At 43.4% G+C, this 19,194-nt stretch overlaps 1 protein-coding gene across 3 annotated transcripts in view; it reads right to left on the bottom strand.

The window, feature by feature from the left end:
• The window catches only part of tbkbp1 (TBK1 binding protein 1), a 145,144-nt gene that overhangs the window by 95,101 nt on the left and 30,849 nt on the right, over positions 1–19,194 (bottom strand). For all 3 annotated transcript variants that reach the window (XM_043674871.2, XM_043674869.2, XM_043674872.2), the window contains 3 exons: positions 17,878–18,028; positions 16,283–16,488; positions 15,291–15,337 (listed from right to left, as the gene is read on the bottom strand). In XM_043674871.2, the coding sequence (XP_043530806.1) occupies positions 15,291–15,337; positions 16,283–16,488; positions 17,878–18,028 (404 nt within the window). The remainder of the gene's footprint in view (positions 1–15,290; positions 15,338–16,282; positions 16,489–17,877; positions 18,029–19,194) is intronic.

The raw sequence follows: 19,194 nt of genomic DNA, 5'->3' as shown, positions 1-19,194 counted from the left end.
CAAATCTCCAGAAACATAAGACGCTACAAAATTGAGAAATTCCAGATTTTGCTAGAATGATACTTGGGCTTCAGTTCTTTGGAGAGACTGGAAGAGCCAGAATTGTTATCCTTAGGACAGTGAGGGTGAAAGGGGAATTTATGCAAGATCTTGATAATCAGGGATACTGGATTAGAGATTGGTCTCTGGGAAAAATTACAATTCATCAGCCATTGATGATGTACAATACCTGATGTGGTGTTTCTTTGACTAAAATGTTTCCATTGACAAGAGATTAGGAACCCAATAAAACAAAATTTAAGATAATTGACAAAATTGCGGTGGGAGGGGGAACTTTTTTTAAAACATAGTGTTTGGTTGTAAATTGGTAATAGATTAAAAATGGTAACTTTCGAACATACATCACTTTAGATAGTGAAGAAATTCCATCTGCAAGTTTATGCAACAGTCCTAAAGGGTTCTTGTGATGCATGGTAGCGTCACTACCTCTGATTGAGGAGATCTGTGTCCAAGTCTCACATGCTCAACATGTGTGTCATAACATCGCAGAATGGCTTGATTAAAACTACCTATTAAACATTCCTATGTAAAAGTTATGTTTTACTCCAAAAGACAACTTTATTTAAACAGAATTTAAGTGTAAACTTTTATGTGAAAGTTTTATTTTCATCTTCCAGACACTATCAGACTCATAAACCTCTGATTACTCGCTCCCCATATTTATACCATCAATTCAAACATAATTAACACTTCCTTACTATGTCCATCACCCATTCTCTATTCATTCGGTCTGAGGTATTGCTTTATACGACACTAGGTGACGGGGAATTGGTTAGCTCAGTTGGCTGGATGGTTGGTGAGTGATACCAACAACATGGGTTCAATTGCCACACCAGTTGAGGTTATCATGAAGGACACTCCTCCTCAACCTCTCTTCTCAGGTTAAACCTACACCGATTCTCTCTCTCTCTCTCTCTCATGGGAGAACAGCCCTATGGTTTGGTAAGACTATGGTGGCTTCATGGGTGGAAGTGAGGACTGCACACGCTGGAGATTAGAGTCAAGATTAGAGTGGTGCTGGAAAAAGCACAGCAGGTCAGACAGCATCCGAGAAGCAGGAAAATTGACGCCAGGAGCCCTTCATCAGCCTGACCTGCTGTGCTTTTCCAGCACCACTCTATTCTTGACTCTATGGTGACTTTATCTCTAATAGTTGGCAACAGGTTTGACCGATACAATATCTTGTTTTGTTAAAAGCTACGGCCTGGCCATTTGAGGGGTTGGATCAGTGAATGAAATGACAGAATCGCACTGCCATTCCACCTGCTGCAAGATTAAACAAGTCCAAAACAAAAGGCGAGCCCAGCAGCACCATCTCTAAGGCAACACTAGTAGCTGACCCACTAATCAACCCATACACTGAAGGTGCAAGGAAAAAGAGAGGAGATCAAATAAAATACAGAATAAATAAGAAGGTCTTGCTTTCCCAAATTGTGCCCAAAACGTTGATTTCAAAACTCCTTGGATGCTGCCTGAATTGCTGTGCTCTTCCAGCACCACTGCTCCAGAATCTGGTTTCCAGCATCTGCAGTCATTGTTTTTACCCTGTCCATGAACATTTGCATTTGTGGTCAGAGACATCACTCAATGAAACCCAGAATATCTCACGTTCAACTAAACACTGTGAATGCAGAAAACCAACAACAGACACAGAGACTGCCAAAGAAACTCAGCAGGTCTTTTGTGGAGAGAGAAACAGTTTAGGCTTTGAGCCTGTTATAAACACTTCTTTAGCGGTTCTGGACTAGAAATGTTAACTCTGTTTTTCTCTCTCTCTCGCCACAGACGTTATCCAACCTGTTGAGTTTCTGCCCATGTTCAATTGTTGAAAAGGGTGGCACTGGAAAAGCACAGCAGGTTAGGCAGCATCTTCAGCATCTGCAGTCCTCATTTTCTCCATGTTCAATTGTTACTGATCACACCCAGGGTAGACAGGCAGGAGGCTGGAAGAACACAGCAAGCCAGGCAGCATCAGGAGGTGGAGAAGTTGACGTTTTGGGTGTAGCCCTTCTCCAGGACCCAGGGCAACTACTGTGGAGGGGGCACCAGTAATCCAGAGAAACAGATGGCATCCAACTTGGGATCCTAAACTAATAAGTTGAGAAAAGGAGGAGGCCAATTAACTCCTCAGTTCAGTTGCACCAGTGAGTTCGATCATGGCTGATCTGCGTAAGGTCTGGCAAGCACAGCTGACCACCACTGCTTCACCTCAGCAAATCTGGGAAGACAGGGTGAGAGCTGGCACCCATGTCCAATAAGGACCAGGAGAGGGAGGAAATCAAAGGGTTTGACCATCTCATTCCCAGTCAGCCTTGCTCTCTGCTCCTTGTTCCAACTGGTTCAGCTCCAGCTCAAGAGGGGAACCATCAAGAATTGAGTCGGTTTTCTGATGCGCGCTGTCACTAAAACGAACCTTGGGCAGGTCTGATAGACACAGTGCCCTCACCACATTTACTGCCACAAATAATATAGCAAGTCATGAGAGGGACAGAAACAAAACGTACTGGAAGACTCAGCAGGTCTGGCAGCATTCTTCAGAAATGTTGGGTCACTGGACGCGAAATGTTAACTGTGCCTTCTCTTCATTGATGCTGCCAGACTTGCTGAGTGTCTCCAGCAATTTCTGTTTTTGATTCAGATTTCCAACCTCCACAGTTCCTTGTTTTGATCATGAGAAAGAGTTGATAGGAGACCATTGGGGGTTCCATGTATGTTGAAGCTACAGAGAGTATTTCACCCATTAGAGATTCCAGCGACGCAGAGATGTGGCTGGTCCATGATAACTGGATTGAATACAAGGTTTAATACCATGATCTAGCACACATTGGCTCCGGTATACAGCATGTCATTTTCAACTATTAAAGAAGCATTTGACAGAAAGTCACAGGCTGACATTTTCTCAATGTGCATTGTCCATATAAATGCAGCAGCAATTGTCAGAGATCAGGAGTTCTGAGGTAAGTAACTCAGAGCATATCTGCCATCTACAAGGCACAAGTCAGGAGTGTGGTGTAATACTCTCCACTTGCCTGGATATCCAACAACATCCTTCAGGGCAACACAATCCAACTGAATGTCTGTTCATCCCACAACCCAGGCATTTACTCCCTCCGCTACTTGCACAATGTGCACCATCTACAGGATGCACTGCAGACACTCGCCAAGCCTTCCTTGATAGTACCTCCCAAACCAGCAACCTCTGCAAACAGCGTCCCATTCATACCACTCACAATCCTGACTTGGAAATATCTCATCACTCCTTCAGTGTCGCTGGGTCAAAGTCCTGGAATTCCCTCTCAAAGAGGACTGTAAGAACACCACAGGGATTACAAGGTATGCAATATCACCTTCTCATGGGCAATTATTGATAGTCTATAAATACATAGCTGTTCAGCAATGTTTATGAAGGAGTAAAAAAACTTCAGCCAATTCCTGTTTGGAATGTGGGAATCATTTCTATCACTCACAGTTGTCTAATGTAAATGAAAAGGAAAGAACATCTTGCATTTATATAGTGCTGTTCACAACCTCAGGCTGCCAGAAATGGCTTTCCTGTCAATGAAATACTTTTGAAGGGTCATCATTGTCAAATAGTGGAACCTCAGCAAGCAATTTGCAAACAGTAGACTCCCACAAACTAGAATGTGACAACGACCAGATCATTGTTTCTAGGATGGTTGCTGAGGGAGAAATATTAAACTGGCCACCAGGAAGAACTCTCAACTGAAATCTGTTTGCACACCTGAGGGAGCAAGTGAGGGCTTTAGTTAACATCTCACATCCACCAGTGCAGACTCCCTCAGGATAAAACATGAGGTGCATAGATAGGGTAAATAGCCAAGGTCTTTTCCCGAGAGTAGGCGAGTCCAAAACTGGACAGCATTGGCTTAATGCGAGAAGAGTAAGATTTAAAAGGGAATGAAGGAACAAATGTTTCACGCAGAGGATGGAATGAGCTGCCAGGGGTAGTAGTGGAGGCCGGTACAATTACAACATTTAAAAAGCATCTGGATGGGTATATGAATAGAAAGGGTTTAGAGGGATATGGGCCAAATGCTGGCAAATGGGACTAGATTAATTTGGGATATCTGGTCAGAGTGGATGAGTTGGACCGAAGGGTCTGTTTCCGTGCTGTACAGCTCCATGACTCTAAGATACAGCTGACCATGATCTCAAAAACTCGCTTTATGGATTACTTAGGGAAAGCTGAAATCTGGTCCTTTTATCATGCACATTGCTTGAAGCAATAAAATCAAAGTACCACCCAGCCACCCAAACTAATGTGCAGAAACTGAAAAACAGCAACATACGTTAGATTTACCATCTACAACAGGATCATCAAACCTTTTCATATGGGCAGCCATGTTTGAATTTTTCTCTCATTCAGCAGGTCAAATTTCATAAAGAAAAGTTTTAACATGAATTTCAGATAAATATCAAAATAATACTCAGCACAATAAATAATTGATGAAAACAGCTATTCTCTTCCCCCTGCCCTTTCACATCTCACCCCATCATCTCAAATGGCACCTGCATGAGGAGGAGGGAGCCTCATCTTTATCCCCAGACTACCTTGACCTGGAGCCTCACACCCACTAACAGGGGCCCCCTCCCTTGCTATCTCACTGCTGCCCGCAGTAGGCCCATAATGTCACTGCTCTTGTCACACTGGCCCCAGGTCCCATGGAGCTACCAACTCGCGCAGCTCGCTGCTCCTCCAATCAGAAACCATTTCTCTCCAGCATTTGCTGCTGATAGGCTCCCTACTGAGAAGTGACCCCCTGATTGGAGGAGTTTCAGTCTTTCATTTGTATATTATTTATTTGGAACACTGATGGTAAATCCCTCCTGGGCTGCCTGCTCATAGAAATCCGGCAGTGCATTCGGCCCATCGCGTCTGCACCAACCCTCCGAAGAGCATTCCACCCAGAGCCACTCCCCACTCTATCCCCTAACCCAATACTGACCACAGCTAATCCACCTTACCTGTACATGCCTGGACTGTTGGAGTGGCCTGGACTATACAGTCTATACAGGGCAACCCCCACATCCGCAGAATCGTTTTACGGTTTACTGCAGCCAGAACATATAGTAGGGAACCTTCTGGAACCAGGGACCCGGGGCTGCCAGGAAGATAAATTTCCCATTTCAATGAATGGGTTAACTCCTATCTGCGATTTCAGGCTTCTGCGGTAGGTTTTAGGAACATATCCCCCCACGGGTATGGGGGGGGCGCGTATACTTGAGTAATAGTCGAATCTTTTTGACTACTTCTTAAGGTTAAATTTATGGGGTCGACTGTTCAATGAATACTACTTCTGAGGGGCCGAAATCCATGCCTGTCAAGATTCATACTGCATCGTTAGCAGAAGCCCAAATGATCTCAAAACGAATAAAGAGAGAAAAATATAATTATGGTAATTTTGCAAACCCGGAGCAGATTACAAGACTGAGAACGGAGCAGAACAGGCCGGAAAGCTGGAGCAGGATGTGATGGCTGGCACACTGACTCATAAACATTGATCAGTTATCCATGAAGAACTAGGGTTGACCTTTACATGAGATATATGGAAAATTCCATGTTTGGCCAAAAATAGCAGGTCGACCTTTACATGAGATCGACCCTTACTCAAGTACATACGGTAAATCATCAACACACATTGTCAGTGCATCCCAGTCTGCCTTCACCATTCTCAAATAGAGCACATGCTTAGTTATTTTTCCAAACTTATTCACAGGATATGCCACGATGGGATTTGAACCCAGGTCCCCAGAACATTACTTGAGTCTCTGAATTAATAGTCTAGCTTTAATACCACTGCCTTTGAGTACAAACAAATAAGCCTCTATGAGTTATTGTTCCACTTCTTAAGTAAAGTGAAACAGTCCAGTTATTTTTAACCTTTTAACAAAGCCATTCAACAAGCTCAAAATTATGCCGACAAACAACCAACAGTTCCTGTCGCTCCCCTAGTCACCGCTTCCTGATTCCACACGTCTTCCCCTGATGCCCTGAACTTTGGTCTCACAATTCAAGGTTTTTCAAAAATTCACAAGGACATACCCGCGTCTGTTGCCCTCTGGCCTGTTTGCGTTTTTGAAAGTGAAGGAGACACTGAGGGCAACTCCTTAACATTCTATGATCTATGATCAAAATTAGCAGACTCTCAACACTCACAACTCCTCCTCCTCCTCCCTGACACCTCTGAAAAAAATGCGTGTTCCTTTCCCTCTGCTGTAAGTTTGACTCCTTCACTCCTTGAGCACTCGACCATTCCAATTAGAGGCAGCTGTGATCAGATTGTCTCTTTTCTTGGTTGTCTTGTTACGAAACTTTGTCACAAGTAACAATCGTTAATCCTGAAACTAGCCACAGGCTTTTTATGTGTCATCTTTGAACTCTTTCCACTGAGTCTCACCGCAAAGGAAGAAAAGCTGGTAGACTTATTAGAGTGCAGAGCTCACTGACCTGAGCTCACAGGCATTTCATTTCAAAGATTTTAGCTACTTGACCTTGAGCAGCAATCCACTCACCACCGTAAACATTGACTCCCTCTGCCACCAACGCACAGTGGCAGCTGTGTGTGCCACCCATAAGGCTTGATTCTCCAAACCTCCTTTGACCAGAATCTTTCAAATTCGTGACTTCTGCCACCTGGGAGGATAAAGGGCCAGCAACAAACAAATGCCACCGCCACACCTACAAGCGGCAAGTGTGGTTGAGGCAGGTTCAATCGAAGCATTCAGGAAGGCATTAGATGGTCATATGAAAGAAGCATTGTGCAGGATTATAGGAAAAAGGCAAGAATATGGCACTAAACCATGATGCTTATCTGGAGAGGCAGACTTTTTTCATTCATTCGTGGGACAAAGGCTTCACTGGCTGGGCCAGCATTTATTACACATGCTTAATTGGCCTTGAGAAGGTGTTGGTGAGCTGCCTTCTTGAACCTCTGCAGTCCATGTGTTGTTGGGAGACTCACAATGTCCTAAGGGAGGGAATTCCAGGATTTCAATTCAGTGACAGTGAAGGAATGGCAATACACTTCCACATTTATCTTGGAGGGGAATTTGCAGGGTAGCATTCCCATGTATCTGCTGCCCTTGCTTTTCTAGCTGGAAGTGGTCATGGATTTGGAAAGTGCTTTTGGAAGGGGCCTTGTTGGTTATCTGCAATGCATCTTAGAATTAGAATTAGCTTTATTGTAGACGGTACACACTGCTGCTATTGACGTTAGTGGTGGAAGGGGGTGGACATTTGTGGATCTGGAGCCAATCAAATGGACTGTTCTGTCCCTGGATGGTGTCAAGCTTCTTGAGTATTACTGGAGCTGCACCCATCCAGGCAAGTGGGGAGTATTCCATCACACTCCTGTCTTGTGCATTATAGATGATAGACAGAGTTTGGGGAGTCAGGAGTTGAATTACTCGCTGCAGTATTTTTAACCTCTGACTTGCTTTTGTAGACATTGTGTATATACAGTGCAAATACAACAGGCCAAATGGCCTTCTTTTGCATCATTACAATTTGCAACATCCTGCCTTGCAAATGTATTACTGCTCCTTCATTATCTCTGGGCATAAGTCCTGGAGCTCCCTCCCTGACAGCACTGTTGGGTGCATGCAGCAGTTGAAGGTAGTGGCTAAGCAGCAGTGTCTTACGGAACAGTTAAGGACAGGGAATAAGTGCTAGTGAAGCTCACACTTCGCAAGCTATTTTTTTAAAAGAAACTCACCTGTCTCAGAAGCAAGATGAAGAATTGATAGTCCCATGCCTCTAGTCTATCATTCACAGCTGGCAAGCTCCAGTGGCACTACAGGCTGGGACAGTAACGGTAATAGTTTCATGATCCCAGCTCACCCTTTTCCTCCTTCATAGCCGGTTGCTCATGGCTTGCCGTGGGTTTTGCTGGGTTACTTTCAATGGGCAAGATTGGCATGAGCTCTAAATAGAGCAGTGAGCCACCACCATCGCCAGTGAGTTTGCAGCGTCCTTGAGGCACCAGGAACTCTGCAGATGCAACACTGACAGAGTGCAGAGACACGGCGTGAAGGATGGGCTTTTGCCAGTCTGAGAAGGAGGACTTGTACATCTTCAGGATGATAGTCTAATTTCCAAAATACTCAAGGAAGACACATCACTGGGAAATGTATAAGGAACCCTATCATGCTTATACCCTTATAAAGGTTAGCGTTGATTGATAAAAACACCTAAAACAATCTTAGAATATCCTATTTGACTCAAGGAGCTGCACTTACTGTTGTAAAGTAAGCTAATTTGAATAAGCAAGAACTCCAGCTTTGATTTTTGGAGCTTTGCATTTTCTATTTTGAACCCTGCAGCATTTACTGTTCCAATCTAGAAGTCTTACATTTTAAGTCAGTAAAATAATTAGCTGTCCACATTAGTTATGATGATTTAGTGGCAAGCATTCACTTAATTCAAAGTTGCTTCATTCAAATTATCTGATAACTCATTCATTTCACACTAACTTCCCACTTTACTGTGTTATTTACAATGCTTCATGCAAATTATTGCATTAATTAAACACAAAAATAATTGATTGTATTTGATGAGTAACCTGTAATGATCTAACAGAACCACAAGGGGACACCATACACTGCAGTTTCACCCCAAGATCAGGTAAATGATCAGAGTACAATATGGCTGGTTCATTTCCAAGGAATTTTCTCTGCTTATCTGTGGACTCTCTCCACCTCTCTAAATCGGGTCACCAAACCTCTAGAGTTGGCCTGAACTCTCCAGAAAGTGGAGGTCAATCTGCTGCCCTGGAGAACAATCACAGGGAGTGCAAAAATGATTGTTTTTTTGGCATTATCTTTGAACATTTCTCTTTACCAGATACAAAAACATTGAAAACAGCTGGGACAGAGATTACTTGGCTGATAGTCAAACATCATTCAATTGGGAAAGCATAGAAATATCAAAAATAGGAGTATTCCATTTGGCTCTTGGGGCTGCTGTGTTATTCAATATGATCATGGCTGACCATCCAATTCAGTACCTGTTCCCATTTTGTCCCAATTATCTTTGATCCCTGTCAGTCCTGAGAACTACGTCCCATTCTTTCTTGAAATATTTTGGTCTCAACCATTTTTTGCAGCTGAGAGCTCCACAAGCTCACCACTTTCCGAATGAAGATATTTCTCCTCATCTTGGTCCTGAATGGCTCACCCTGTATCCTTAGACTGCGATTCCTGGTTCTGGACCCATCCCCGCCCCCCCCCAACCATTGGGAACATTGTTGCTGTGTTTACTCCGTTTAATCTTGTTAGAATTTCACAATTTCGATGAGAACCCCTTCCCCCCACATCTAAACCCCAATGAATATAGACCTACCCAATCCAGCGTCTCTCCATATATCAGTGCTATCATCTCAGGAATCAGTCTGATATACCTTCACTGCGCTCCCTCCATCTCCAGAACATCGTTCCTCGAATAAGGAGACCAAGACTGCACACAATATGCCATACGTGGCCTCACCAAGGCCCTATACAATTGCAGCAAAACATCTCTGCTCATGTACTCGAATTATCTCGCTCTGAAGGCCAACATATCCTTTGCCGTCTTCACTGCCTGCTGCACTTGTATGGTCACTTTCTACTTTCGAGCTGGAGTAGGAAGGCAGTGCACCAAAAGGATGGAAGTATTGGTCAACTTTAAGATAAAAACATAGAAAATCGGAGCAGGAGTAGGCCATTCAGCCCCTTGAGCATGCTGTACCATCCAATATGATCATGGCTGATTATCCAAATCAGTACCTGTTCCTGCTTTTTCCCCCATGCCCTTTGATCCCTTTAGCCAAAAGAACTATGTCTAGCTCCTTCTTGAAAACATTCAGTGTTTCGATCTGAACCGCTTTCTGTGGCTGAGATGTCCACAGGCTCACGACTCTCTCAGTGAGAGTGGAGACTGGCAAGTAGATAATTGGCTGAGGAGTGGAGGCAAGTCATGTGATGAAACCTCCAGGAATAGATGTAGTCACGTTAGGCCACACTTGCTGTAAAATTGGTAGCCAAACAGTTTACATCTCCTCCTGGACCATGACCCACCACTCAACACCAGGCTATCGTGTCTACAATGGTCACTCGTCTAAATTCGTCTGGTGATCTCCCTCCTGACTGCTTCTGAGGTCATTGTCCCTTAACCCTGCACAACTCGCTTCTACCTCCTTCCAAAACCCACAAACAGGACTAACCGGGCAGACCCATTGTTTCTGCCTGTTCCTGCCCCCACGGAATTCATCTCTTCCGTGATGGTTTTTTTCCCCATTGTCATGGTACATCCGTGATTCATCTGATGCTTTACGTCAGTTTCAGAATTTCCAGTTCATGGGCTCCAACCAACTCCACTTTACCATGGACATGCAATCCCTTTACATCCCTCCCTCATTAGGACGATGTTGGGGCTCTCCACGTCTTCCTGGATCTAAGGCCCGAACAGACCCTACCCACCACCATCCTTCTGCGCCTGACTGAGCGCATCCTGACTTTGAACAACTTCTCCTTTAACTCCTCCCATTTTCTCTTCAGGTCAGAGAGGTAGCTATGGGTACCAAAAGGGGCCCCAGCTATGCCTGTTTCATTGGAATATATGGAACATTCCTTGCTCCAGCTCGACTCCAGCCCCCAATTCTTTCTCCACTACATTGATGACATCATCAGTGCTGCTTCCCATTTTCATCCGGAATTGGAAATATTTATCGATTTCACTTCCAATTTCCACCCAGTTCTCACTTTCACTCAGTCCATTTCTGGCTCCGCCCTTCCCTTCCATTTCAGAGAGTAGGCTGACCACTAACATTCAATCCAAATCCACTGGTTCCCACAGTTACTTGGCCTATACATCCTCACACCCTGCTTCCTGTAAAGACTCAGTTCCATTCTCCCAGTCCCTCCGTCTCTGTCAGATCTTTCCCCCAGCTTTTACAAGGGGGCGACCAAAATGTCTACATCTTCCTCAACCGAGGTTTCCGTAACACAGTGTTCGACAGGGTTCTTGATGGATTGTGACCTCCCCTGTCCTTCTTCCTGGTATCACAGCTCAGCGCAGCTGTGGCTGTGTGCTTCCTCGAGTTGAATACAGACTCCAATCAGAATCTTGTTGCCAATGGGCCATAAGACCATAAGCCATAGGCACAGAAGTTAGGCCATTCAGCCCATCAGGTCTGCTCCGCCATTCGGCTGATAAATTTCTCATCCCCATTTTCCTGCCTTCTCCCCGTAACCCTTGGTCTCCTTGACAATCAAGAACCTATCTGTATCCATCTTCAATATACTCAGGGCCCTGGCCTCCACAGCCTTCTGTGGCAGTGAATTCCATGGATTCACCACTTGCTAGCTGAAGAAGTATCACCTCATCCCTCCTCTGCACAATCAAGCTAAAACACAAAATCTAAATGATTTGCATGTGCCCCTTGCCTTCCTGTATCGGTGATTATGGTGTTAAATTTTAACCAAAACAATAGTGGGGATTGTTGGATCAACATTGGTTTTTGGTGCTGAAATTTGCTTGGACATGTCCCTCAGGGAATCTGACCAGTCAGTCTTAGCAGTCGTGGAATCATAGAATCCCTACAGTGTGGAAACAGGCCATTCAGCCCATTGAATCTGCACCAACCTTCTGAAGAGCATCCCACTCAGACCCCTCCCTAACCCCATAACCCTGCATTTCCCATTGCTAACCCAATTAGCCTACACATCCCTGGGCACTATGGGAAATTTAGCATGGCCAATCCTCCCGTAACCTGCACATCTTTGGACTGAGGGAGGAATCCTGTGGGAGTTTCCTGCCCAATTGGGTCTCCCATCGCACAAAGTTGTATACATAAAATTTCACTCTTCTGTTCATCAAGCTGCTTGTTATTGTACTCTTTTGGAATACATCATACAATTCTAGTCTTCACACCAAGCAAAATATAGAGGGACTGCAGATGGCATTAAAAATACCAGGACATTAGCAGAATTGAGAGACCTTCAGAAAAGCCTGGGCAGAGTCATAGCATCATACAGCACAGAAAGAGACCCTTTGGTAGTTTTATCTGGGAAAGAAAAGATGGGTGGATTATCTAATAGAAGTCTGAACAATTCTGAAAGGGTTTGACAGAACAAGCACAGAGGAGATCAGAATGAGGAGTGATAAGTATATCAGGAAGTCATTGATAAATCTAATATGGAATTCAAGAGGAGTCTCTTTACATGGAGATTGGTGAAAATATGCAAGTCGCTACCACGAGGTGTGGTACGCAGAATAAGGGAAAGCTTGATGAGCACATGAAAGCAATAAAGACATGCTGATAGGGTGGAATAAAGCAGAGTTCCCGGGTACCCCTCCAGACTGTTGCAGAAATGTGAAGCAATAGAGATTTGGAGTGGGTGGTTGCTGATGAGTTCATCCCTGAGAACATTTTGCTCCAATGAGTGAGCACTGCAGGGAATATTAATGACAGGCAATCTGCGTCATCACAGTGGGGTTCCAAACAGGTTTTTTCACACTGACTGCTATTCCCCCAGTCCTTCCTCGTACAGCTATCTGTGGAGTGTCATCCATGTGTTCTCACTCACTGCCCAGGGATAAGGGGGCAGGGGGTGAGAGGTGGAATGCCATTTGGGTATGGGCAGACCACTCCCACCCTTTTACATAAGAACTCATTGCCACAGAAGGCTGTAGAGACCAAGTCACAGAATCATGGAGCCATTGAGCCACACAAACCCTTCAGTCCAAACCATCCATGTCAACCAGGATTTCCTAACTAAACTAATCCCATTTGTCTGTGCTTGGCCCATAGCCTCCTAAACCTTTTCTACTCATGTACTTGTCCAAATGTCTTTTAAAGTTTGTAACTGTACCTGAGTCTACCACTTCTTCTAGCAGTTCAATCCATATACAGTACATACCACCATCTGTGTGAAAACGTCGCCCCTCATTGAGTGTCTTTAAGACAGATCGATTCATGATTTGTAAGGGGATTAAGGGTTACGTGGAGAAGGCAGGAGAATGGAGTTGTCAAACACATCAGCCTTGATTGAATGGCAGAGTGTGGACTCAATGGTCTGAATGGCCTAAATTTGCTCCTATACCTTATGGTCTAACTAGCAGCAGGAGTATGCCCCAGAAACCTGCTCGGTCATTTAATACAATCATGGCTGATCATGTGTCGAGAGTGTGGTGCTGGAAAGGCACAGCAGGTCAGGCAGCATCTGAGGAGGAGGAGAATCGATATTTCGGGCATAAGCCCTTCCTGATAAAGGGCTTTTATCCTAAACGTCGAGTCTCTTGCTCCTCAGATGCTGCCTGACCTGCTGTGCCTTTCAAGCACGACACTCTCAACTCTGATCTCCAGCATCTGAGTCCTCACTTTCTCCTCCTGATCTCATCTCACCATCAGTTCCATTTCTCTGCCCATTCTCCCTAACTCTTTAAGCTGTTATTAATTTTAAAATCTCCCCTTATATTTATTCAATATCCACTGCACTCTGGGGTAGTGAATCCCACACATTCACAACACTGAGAGAAATGATTCCTCCTTACCCCTGTTTTCAATCTGCTACCCATTAGCCCAAAACCATGACTTCTCATTCTAGATCGCCCCACAAGGAAAACATCTGCTTCCCATCTATTTTGTCAATCCTTTTTATCATCTTGTATCATCTCAATTACATCTCCTTTCATTCTTCTAAATCCTAGTAAATATAGATCTAAACTGCTCACTCTTTCCTCACAAAACAAATATTACATCTCTGGAATTAAACTAATGAACCTTCTCTGGACTTCCTCTGATGCAATTATATCCTTCCTCAAGTAAAGGGACCAGAGCTGTACGCAATACTCTTAATCCAGGAGTAACACCCTCTGTCTTGTTTATCACCTCAAGTACTTCCAGTTTAAATGAATTCTTATGTGGGTGGAAGATTATTCAATGATAAGTGTACAGTCTAAGAGAAAAGGCCAAGCGTTTCATCGAAATACCTTTCTGAGTCTATATGAACTTGTATTTACATTGAAATGTATTCTGATGGTTAAGGTGGCCATCAATGGCTGTTGACATGGTGTGTAGTCTCCAGACTTATTTTGGTTATTATATTGCTGCTGGTTAGATTTGGGCATTGGGCAAGGACAGGCTTGAATAATTGAACTAAAGTTGCCTGCACTTGAATCAGGTAAGAATACAATAAAAACAGCTGGGGAACAATGCTCAATGGCCATCAATGGGACATACATATGTGGACTAGGATTCAATGGGGCAGTTTTTTATGGCAATGGATTAGTAGCCCACAATATTGTGAGAGTTCAAATCCTACCATGTGGTTTAAAAATAGTGAAACTTATCAGTCTGGCTTCTGGAAAAAGTGATTATAATTCTTGTTGTATTGTCATAAGAACCCAATTTGTTCCCTTTTGGGAAAAAACACTGCCATTCTTTCTCAATCTCACCTTTATGCAAATCCAGTCCCACACCAATGTGGTTGCTGTGAACTAATGATTTACTTGAATGCATATGAAGGCAAACACTAGAGCTTTTGTGGTGCAATGGTGTATTTCTACCTCTAAGCCAGGAGGCCTGGATTCAAGTACCAACTACTCCAGAGATGGGTCATACAACCTCTGATTAGGTTGATTAAGTTTTTCTACAATGAGAAACTTAATGAAACTCTGGTGAGCTAAATATATACCTGTAATGACTGATTCTTCAAATAAGTGTGAGACTGAATAAAGATTGGCTCCAGTTCCATTCTTCTCCAAATGCTGTCTGACTTGTAACATTAATTTCCGACTGAAGGGACTCTAAAAAAGCAGCTGTATCAAATCGCTGATAACCAGGGCTGGGGTAACAAATGTCAGAGAATTTGCTTGCCCAAAAATTAATTGAAAATAAAATATGGACATTGACCCAATTGTTACCTTTTACACAGGTGTCATTCCCCCACCATGGTTATGAACAGTTTGGGCTGTGATGTCCCTCTAGTTTAATATATCCCCCCGTGACTTATTGCCACGGTGAATACATGAGACACCAGGCAGTCCTACACCTCTGTAAAGTCATGGGTTCAAGACCCATTCCATGGACAACAAATGCTAGCATTAACAACAGCAGTCACCTCCCAAGTACGAATAAAGAAAGGACATGAGAGAGGCAAAATTACATTAACTAAGAAGAGCAGAGCAGAAAGGAAAAGTACCAATGGAGGCACTCTGATTAAACACTTACTGTTCTTCTTCTGTGTTCTTTATCCACTCCATGTCATGGCTTGGCTCCTGTGGCAGGGAGGAGGGATGGAGAGACGATGAAGATTTAAACAAAAACAAAGGAAGAAAATAATCAGATCAACTTATCAGTGTTCCCTTGATCTGGTTCAATTTCTGCTAGGGTCAATCATGACAGGGGGTTCCAGGTAAGGTTCAGTGCTGCTTCTCTTTAAACCACTGCCTGTTGTATGAATCCATGAGAAGTTCATCCACTGCTGCAGTTACACAGTCTCAGCACTTTGTAAAAGGACATCTTCATCACTGAGTTCATTAACTTTAAAACTTGAATGCTGATTGTATGTGCAGTGAACATGGGAGAAAGGTTAAGTGCAACAACAGAATGCAACATACGGACAATTTTTTAAGTTGAAGCCACTCTATATTATGTCCACTTCAGTGCATTACAAACTGTTTTAAAAATATCAATGACCATATTTATAATGGCTATATAAGCTTCATGCTTTGTGCTATTGGCTTTATAAACTTTGTGCTAATAACATTGTGCTTTCACAGCACTCTTGCCAAATGGGGAACCATTCAGTTATTGGACCCTTCTGGTGCCTCAAATGCACATATATATTGTTGTGTATAAGTAAAAGATGCCTTTGGTTCATTTGTAGGATAGAGTCAATCTATCTATCTAGTGCTTGCTAGTTTCCTCATATGTTACTGTACAGAACCAAAATGCATTTGTGACAACCATATATTTCTGATGACATTTTTAAGGATAAAGTATTTCTTGAAATAAGAAAAACTGTCTATCAGTGAGAAGGTTCTGCAAACCCAAGGTGCTGACACCATCTGCATTGTTAGCTTTCCCCAGTATGTCTGGGCTTTAAACCTATTGTAACTCCACCCTTAAAATATCTGGTCTGTGTGACTGAGTTCTTCAAATGAGAGAGCCTCTCAGCTCAACTTTCTTGAAACAAAAGATGCCTGCTCTTCCTCACTAACCTGTGCACAACTCTCCTGTAGACTCTGCTGGCTCAGCTGAGACTGTAAGCGGTCGCACTCCTCTTTGTACTGTCTTTCCCGCCACTGGCAACCGTGCAGCTTCCTCTGGAGTTCGTCCACCTTCTCCTGCAACCTCTGAACTTCCAGCTCATTGAGCTGGGGATCGACCACCCTGCAGTTCTGCTGGTGTCTGGGACTCTCCAGCCCTGCAATGTAACACAATGATCAGATTCAATGCACAGCATTGGGACGAAACCAACCAGTCAATCATTCAAATTGTGAAGAAGTTAAGCGACATGTGGATTTTCTAAAACGTATTAATTATTTGGGCTATACATTGATCTTAAAAGTTACATAGGAACAGGAGTAGGCCATTCAGCTCCTCTAGTCTGTTCCACCATTCAATTAGGTCATGGTTGATCTGTGGGCTGACTCCATATACCTGCCTTTGGCCCACATCCCTTAATACCTCTGCTTAACAAAAAAACTATCTGTCTCATATTTAGAACGAACAACTGAAAATCTTAAACTCTAATGTTAACTATGTTAACTCTATTTCTCTATCTGTAGAGGTATTGCTGAGGGTTTCTTCCAACTTCTGTTTTTATCTCAGATAATTTCTTAAAAGAAAGAAGAAAGCAGAGGTGCAGGGTAATGAAAGGCAAGTAATAATCAAAATAAAACAGGAAGGGGCAGAAAATAAATGCAGAAAAATACAGCAGAAATTAGAACCAGGTAAGTAATTACGGTGAAAAGGTTAAAGCTTAAGCCTCCTTATATGAATGCACACATCTTTTTTACCAAGATAGATGAGTTGACGGTACAAATTGTGAGAAATAAATATGGTTTGATAGCTATTACAAAGACGTAATTGCATGGTGATCAAGACTAGGAACTCAATATTCAGGGTATTCAATATTCCAGAAGGATAGGCAAAAGGGAAAAGGAAATGGGATAGTTCTATTAATCATAGAATCACTACAGTGTGGAAGCAGGCCACTCAGTCCACTGAGTCCACGCCGACCCTCCAAAGTGCATCCCACCCAGTCCTTGTAACCTTGCATTTCCCGTGGCTAGTTCACCAAGCCTGCACATCCCTGGACATCTTTAAAGTATGTCACTTACTAGAGAACACTGCGTCATTTGCATGTCATGAAGAATTTTTTTTTACATGCAAGTCTTTCTTTAGCTACTCTCTGTTACAGTTAGTTCCACATTCTCAATACTCTCTGGGTCCTGGGCTTTCTTCTGAATTCCTGATTGGATTATTTTTCTGGTGAGTTTTACGTTGATGGATTCTAGTTATCCTCTTCCTCAGTGACAAACTCTCTCTATGTGTATTTTATCAAAAACATTCCTAATTTTAAAAACCTTCATTAGGTCACCCTTCCACCTTCTCCTAAAAAAAAATGAGAACTTCCTCTTTATCCTTCAGAAACACTCAATCTTTGCCACCAGTGGTTTACTGCATCTTATATTTGGCTGCTCTTCAATACGTATTGTGCCTGAAGTCTGCCTGTCCTATTCTCTGGAACCCACTGTTGCTTTAGCTACAAGGTAAGGCCTCTGTGAACAGATGGATAATGACACAATACCGTAAGGACTTCTACGTGTTGGGCTCAGCTGGATAATTTGTTCATTTTTTGCCTGGAGCTGATCGTTGAGTATCTGAACTGAACTGTCCCTCAGCCTCAGAGCTTGCTCCAAGCTCTGAATCGTGGAGATGTGATCCTCGGCCAGCACCGTCTAGTGGAGAGAAAAATAAAGTCACAGATTAGAGGCAGGGAGCATCAGCTTCCTGGATGAGAGAAGGTCTCATGGAGTTGTGGGTCGAGTCCCTACCTGTGAACCAGGTTCAAATCCCACGACAGACACCTGCTGGCTACCAAGATGTACCAATAGTGTGGTCAAACAAACTAATTATTAAGTAACAAATGCTTCAAATCCTTCTAATCTGCCTGTGTCAGGCAAGTAGAGCAGGAGAGACAACTGATTAGACATGCTTCACGTGGAGTGCTGCTCCTCAGGCTAGTCATTACTCTGAGGAAAACATGCTGAAGAAAATAGACATGAGCATGATTTGCTTTCTTTATTCTTCCATGGGATGTAATGTCACAGGCAAGGCCAGCACATTCTGCTCATTTATCTTGTAACAAGCAGCTTTCTCAGCCATTTCAGAGGGTGGTTAAGCACCAACCACTTCATTGCCATTTGAAGTCATATGTAGGCCAGGCTAGGTAAGGAGGGCAGATTTCCTTCCTTAAAGGACATTACAAACCGGATGAGCTTTTTTTTAAAAAGACGATGGTCACTTCTGGCATTTCATTCCAGAATGATTAATTGAATTGAAATTACACCAGTGGTGAGACTTGAACCAGCGTTGTCAAAGCATTTGTATAGGTTTCTTGATTATCCACGTCTTCCTCACATCTGCCTCATTCCACAAATCATGGGAAGTCTTCTAAATCTCAGTCTTCCCCATTGAATGGATTGAGGGCTGTTTTATTTATTTTTGTAGAATTCCTATAGTACAGAAAGAGACCATTCAGCCCATCAAAGCTGCAACAACCCTCCAATAGTATCCCACCCAGACCTATACCTAATCCCCATAAACCCCACATCTACCATGGCTAATCCACCTAACCTGTACATCCTTAGTCGCTACGGACAATTTAGCATGGCCAACTGACCTTTTTATTATTATGGGCTTGGACATCACTGGCTGACCAGTATTTTATTGCCCATCCCTAGTTGCCCTTTAGAAGGTGGTTGTGAGCTGCCTTCTTGAACTGTCGACCTGCAATGCCATTACAGAGGGAATCCAGACTTTTGACCCAGCAACAGTGAAGGGATGGCAATATACTTCCAAGTCAGGATGGTGAGTGGCTAAGAGGGGAACATGCAAGTGGTGG

Source organism: Chiloscyllium plagiosum, unplaced genomic scaffold (genome assembly GCF_037043375.1).
Source record: "Chiloscyllium plagiosum isolate Xiang-an unplaced genomic scaffold, Cpla_swu_hap1 HiC_scaffold_32, whole genome shotgun sequence".
In the NCBI taxonomy this organism is placed as follows: Eukaryota; Metazoa; Chordata; class Chondrichthyes; order Orectolobiformes; family Hemiscylliidae; genus Chiloscyllium; species Chiloscyllium plagiosum.
Note: the sequence above shows the minus strand (reverse complement) of the source record. Positions and strands in the feature narration are given on the sequence as shown.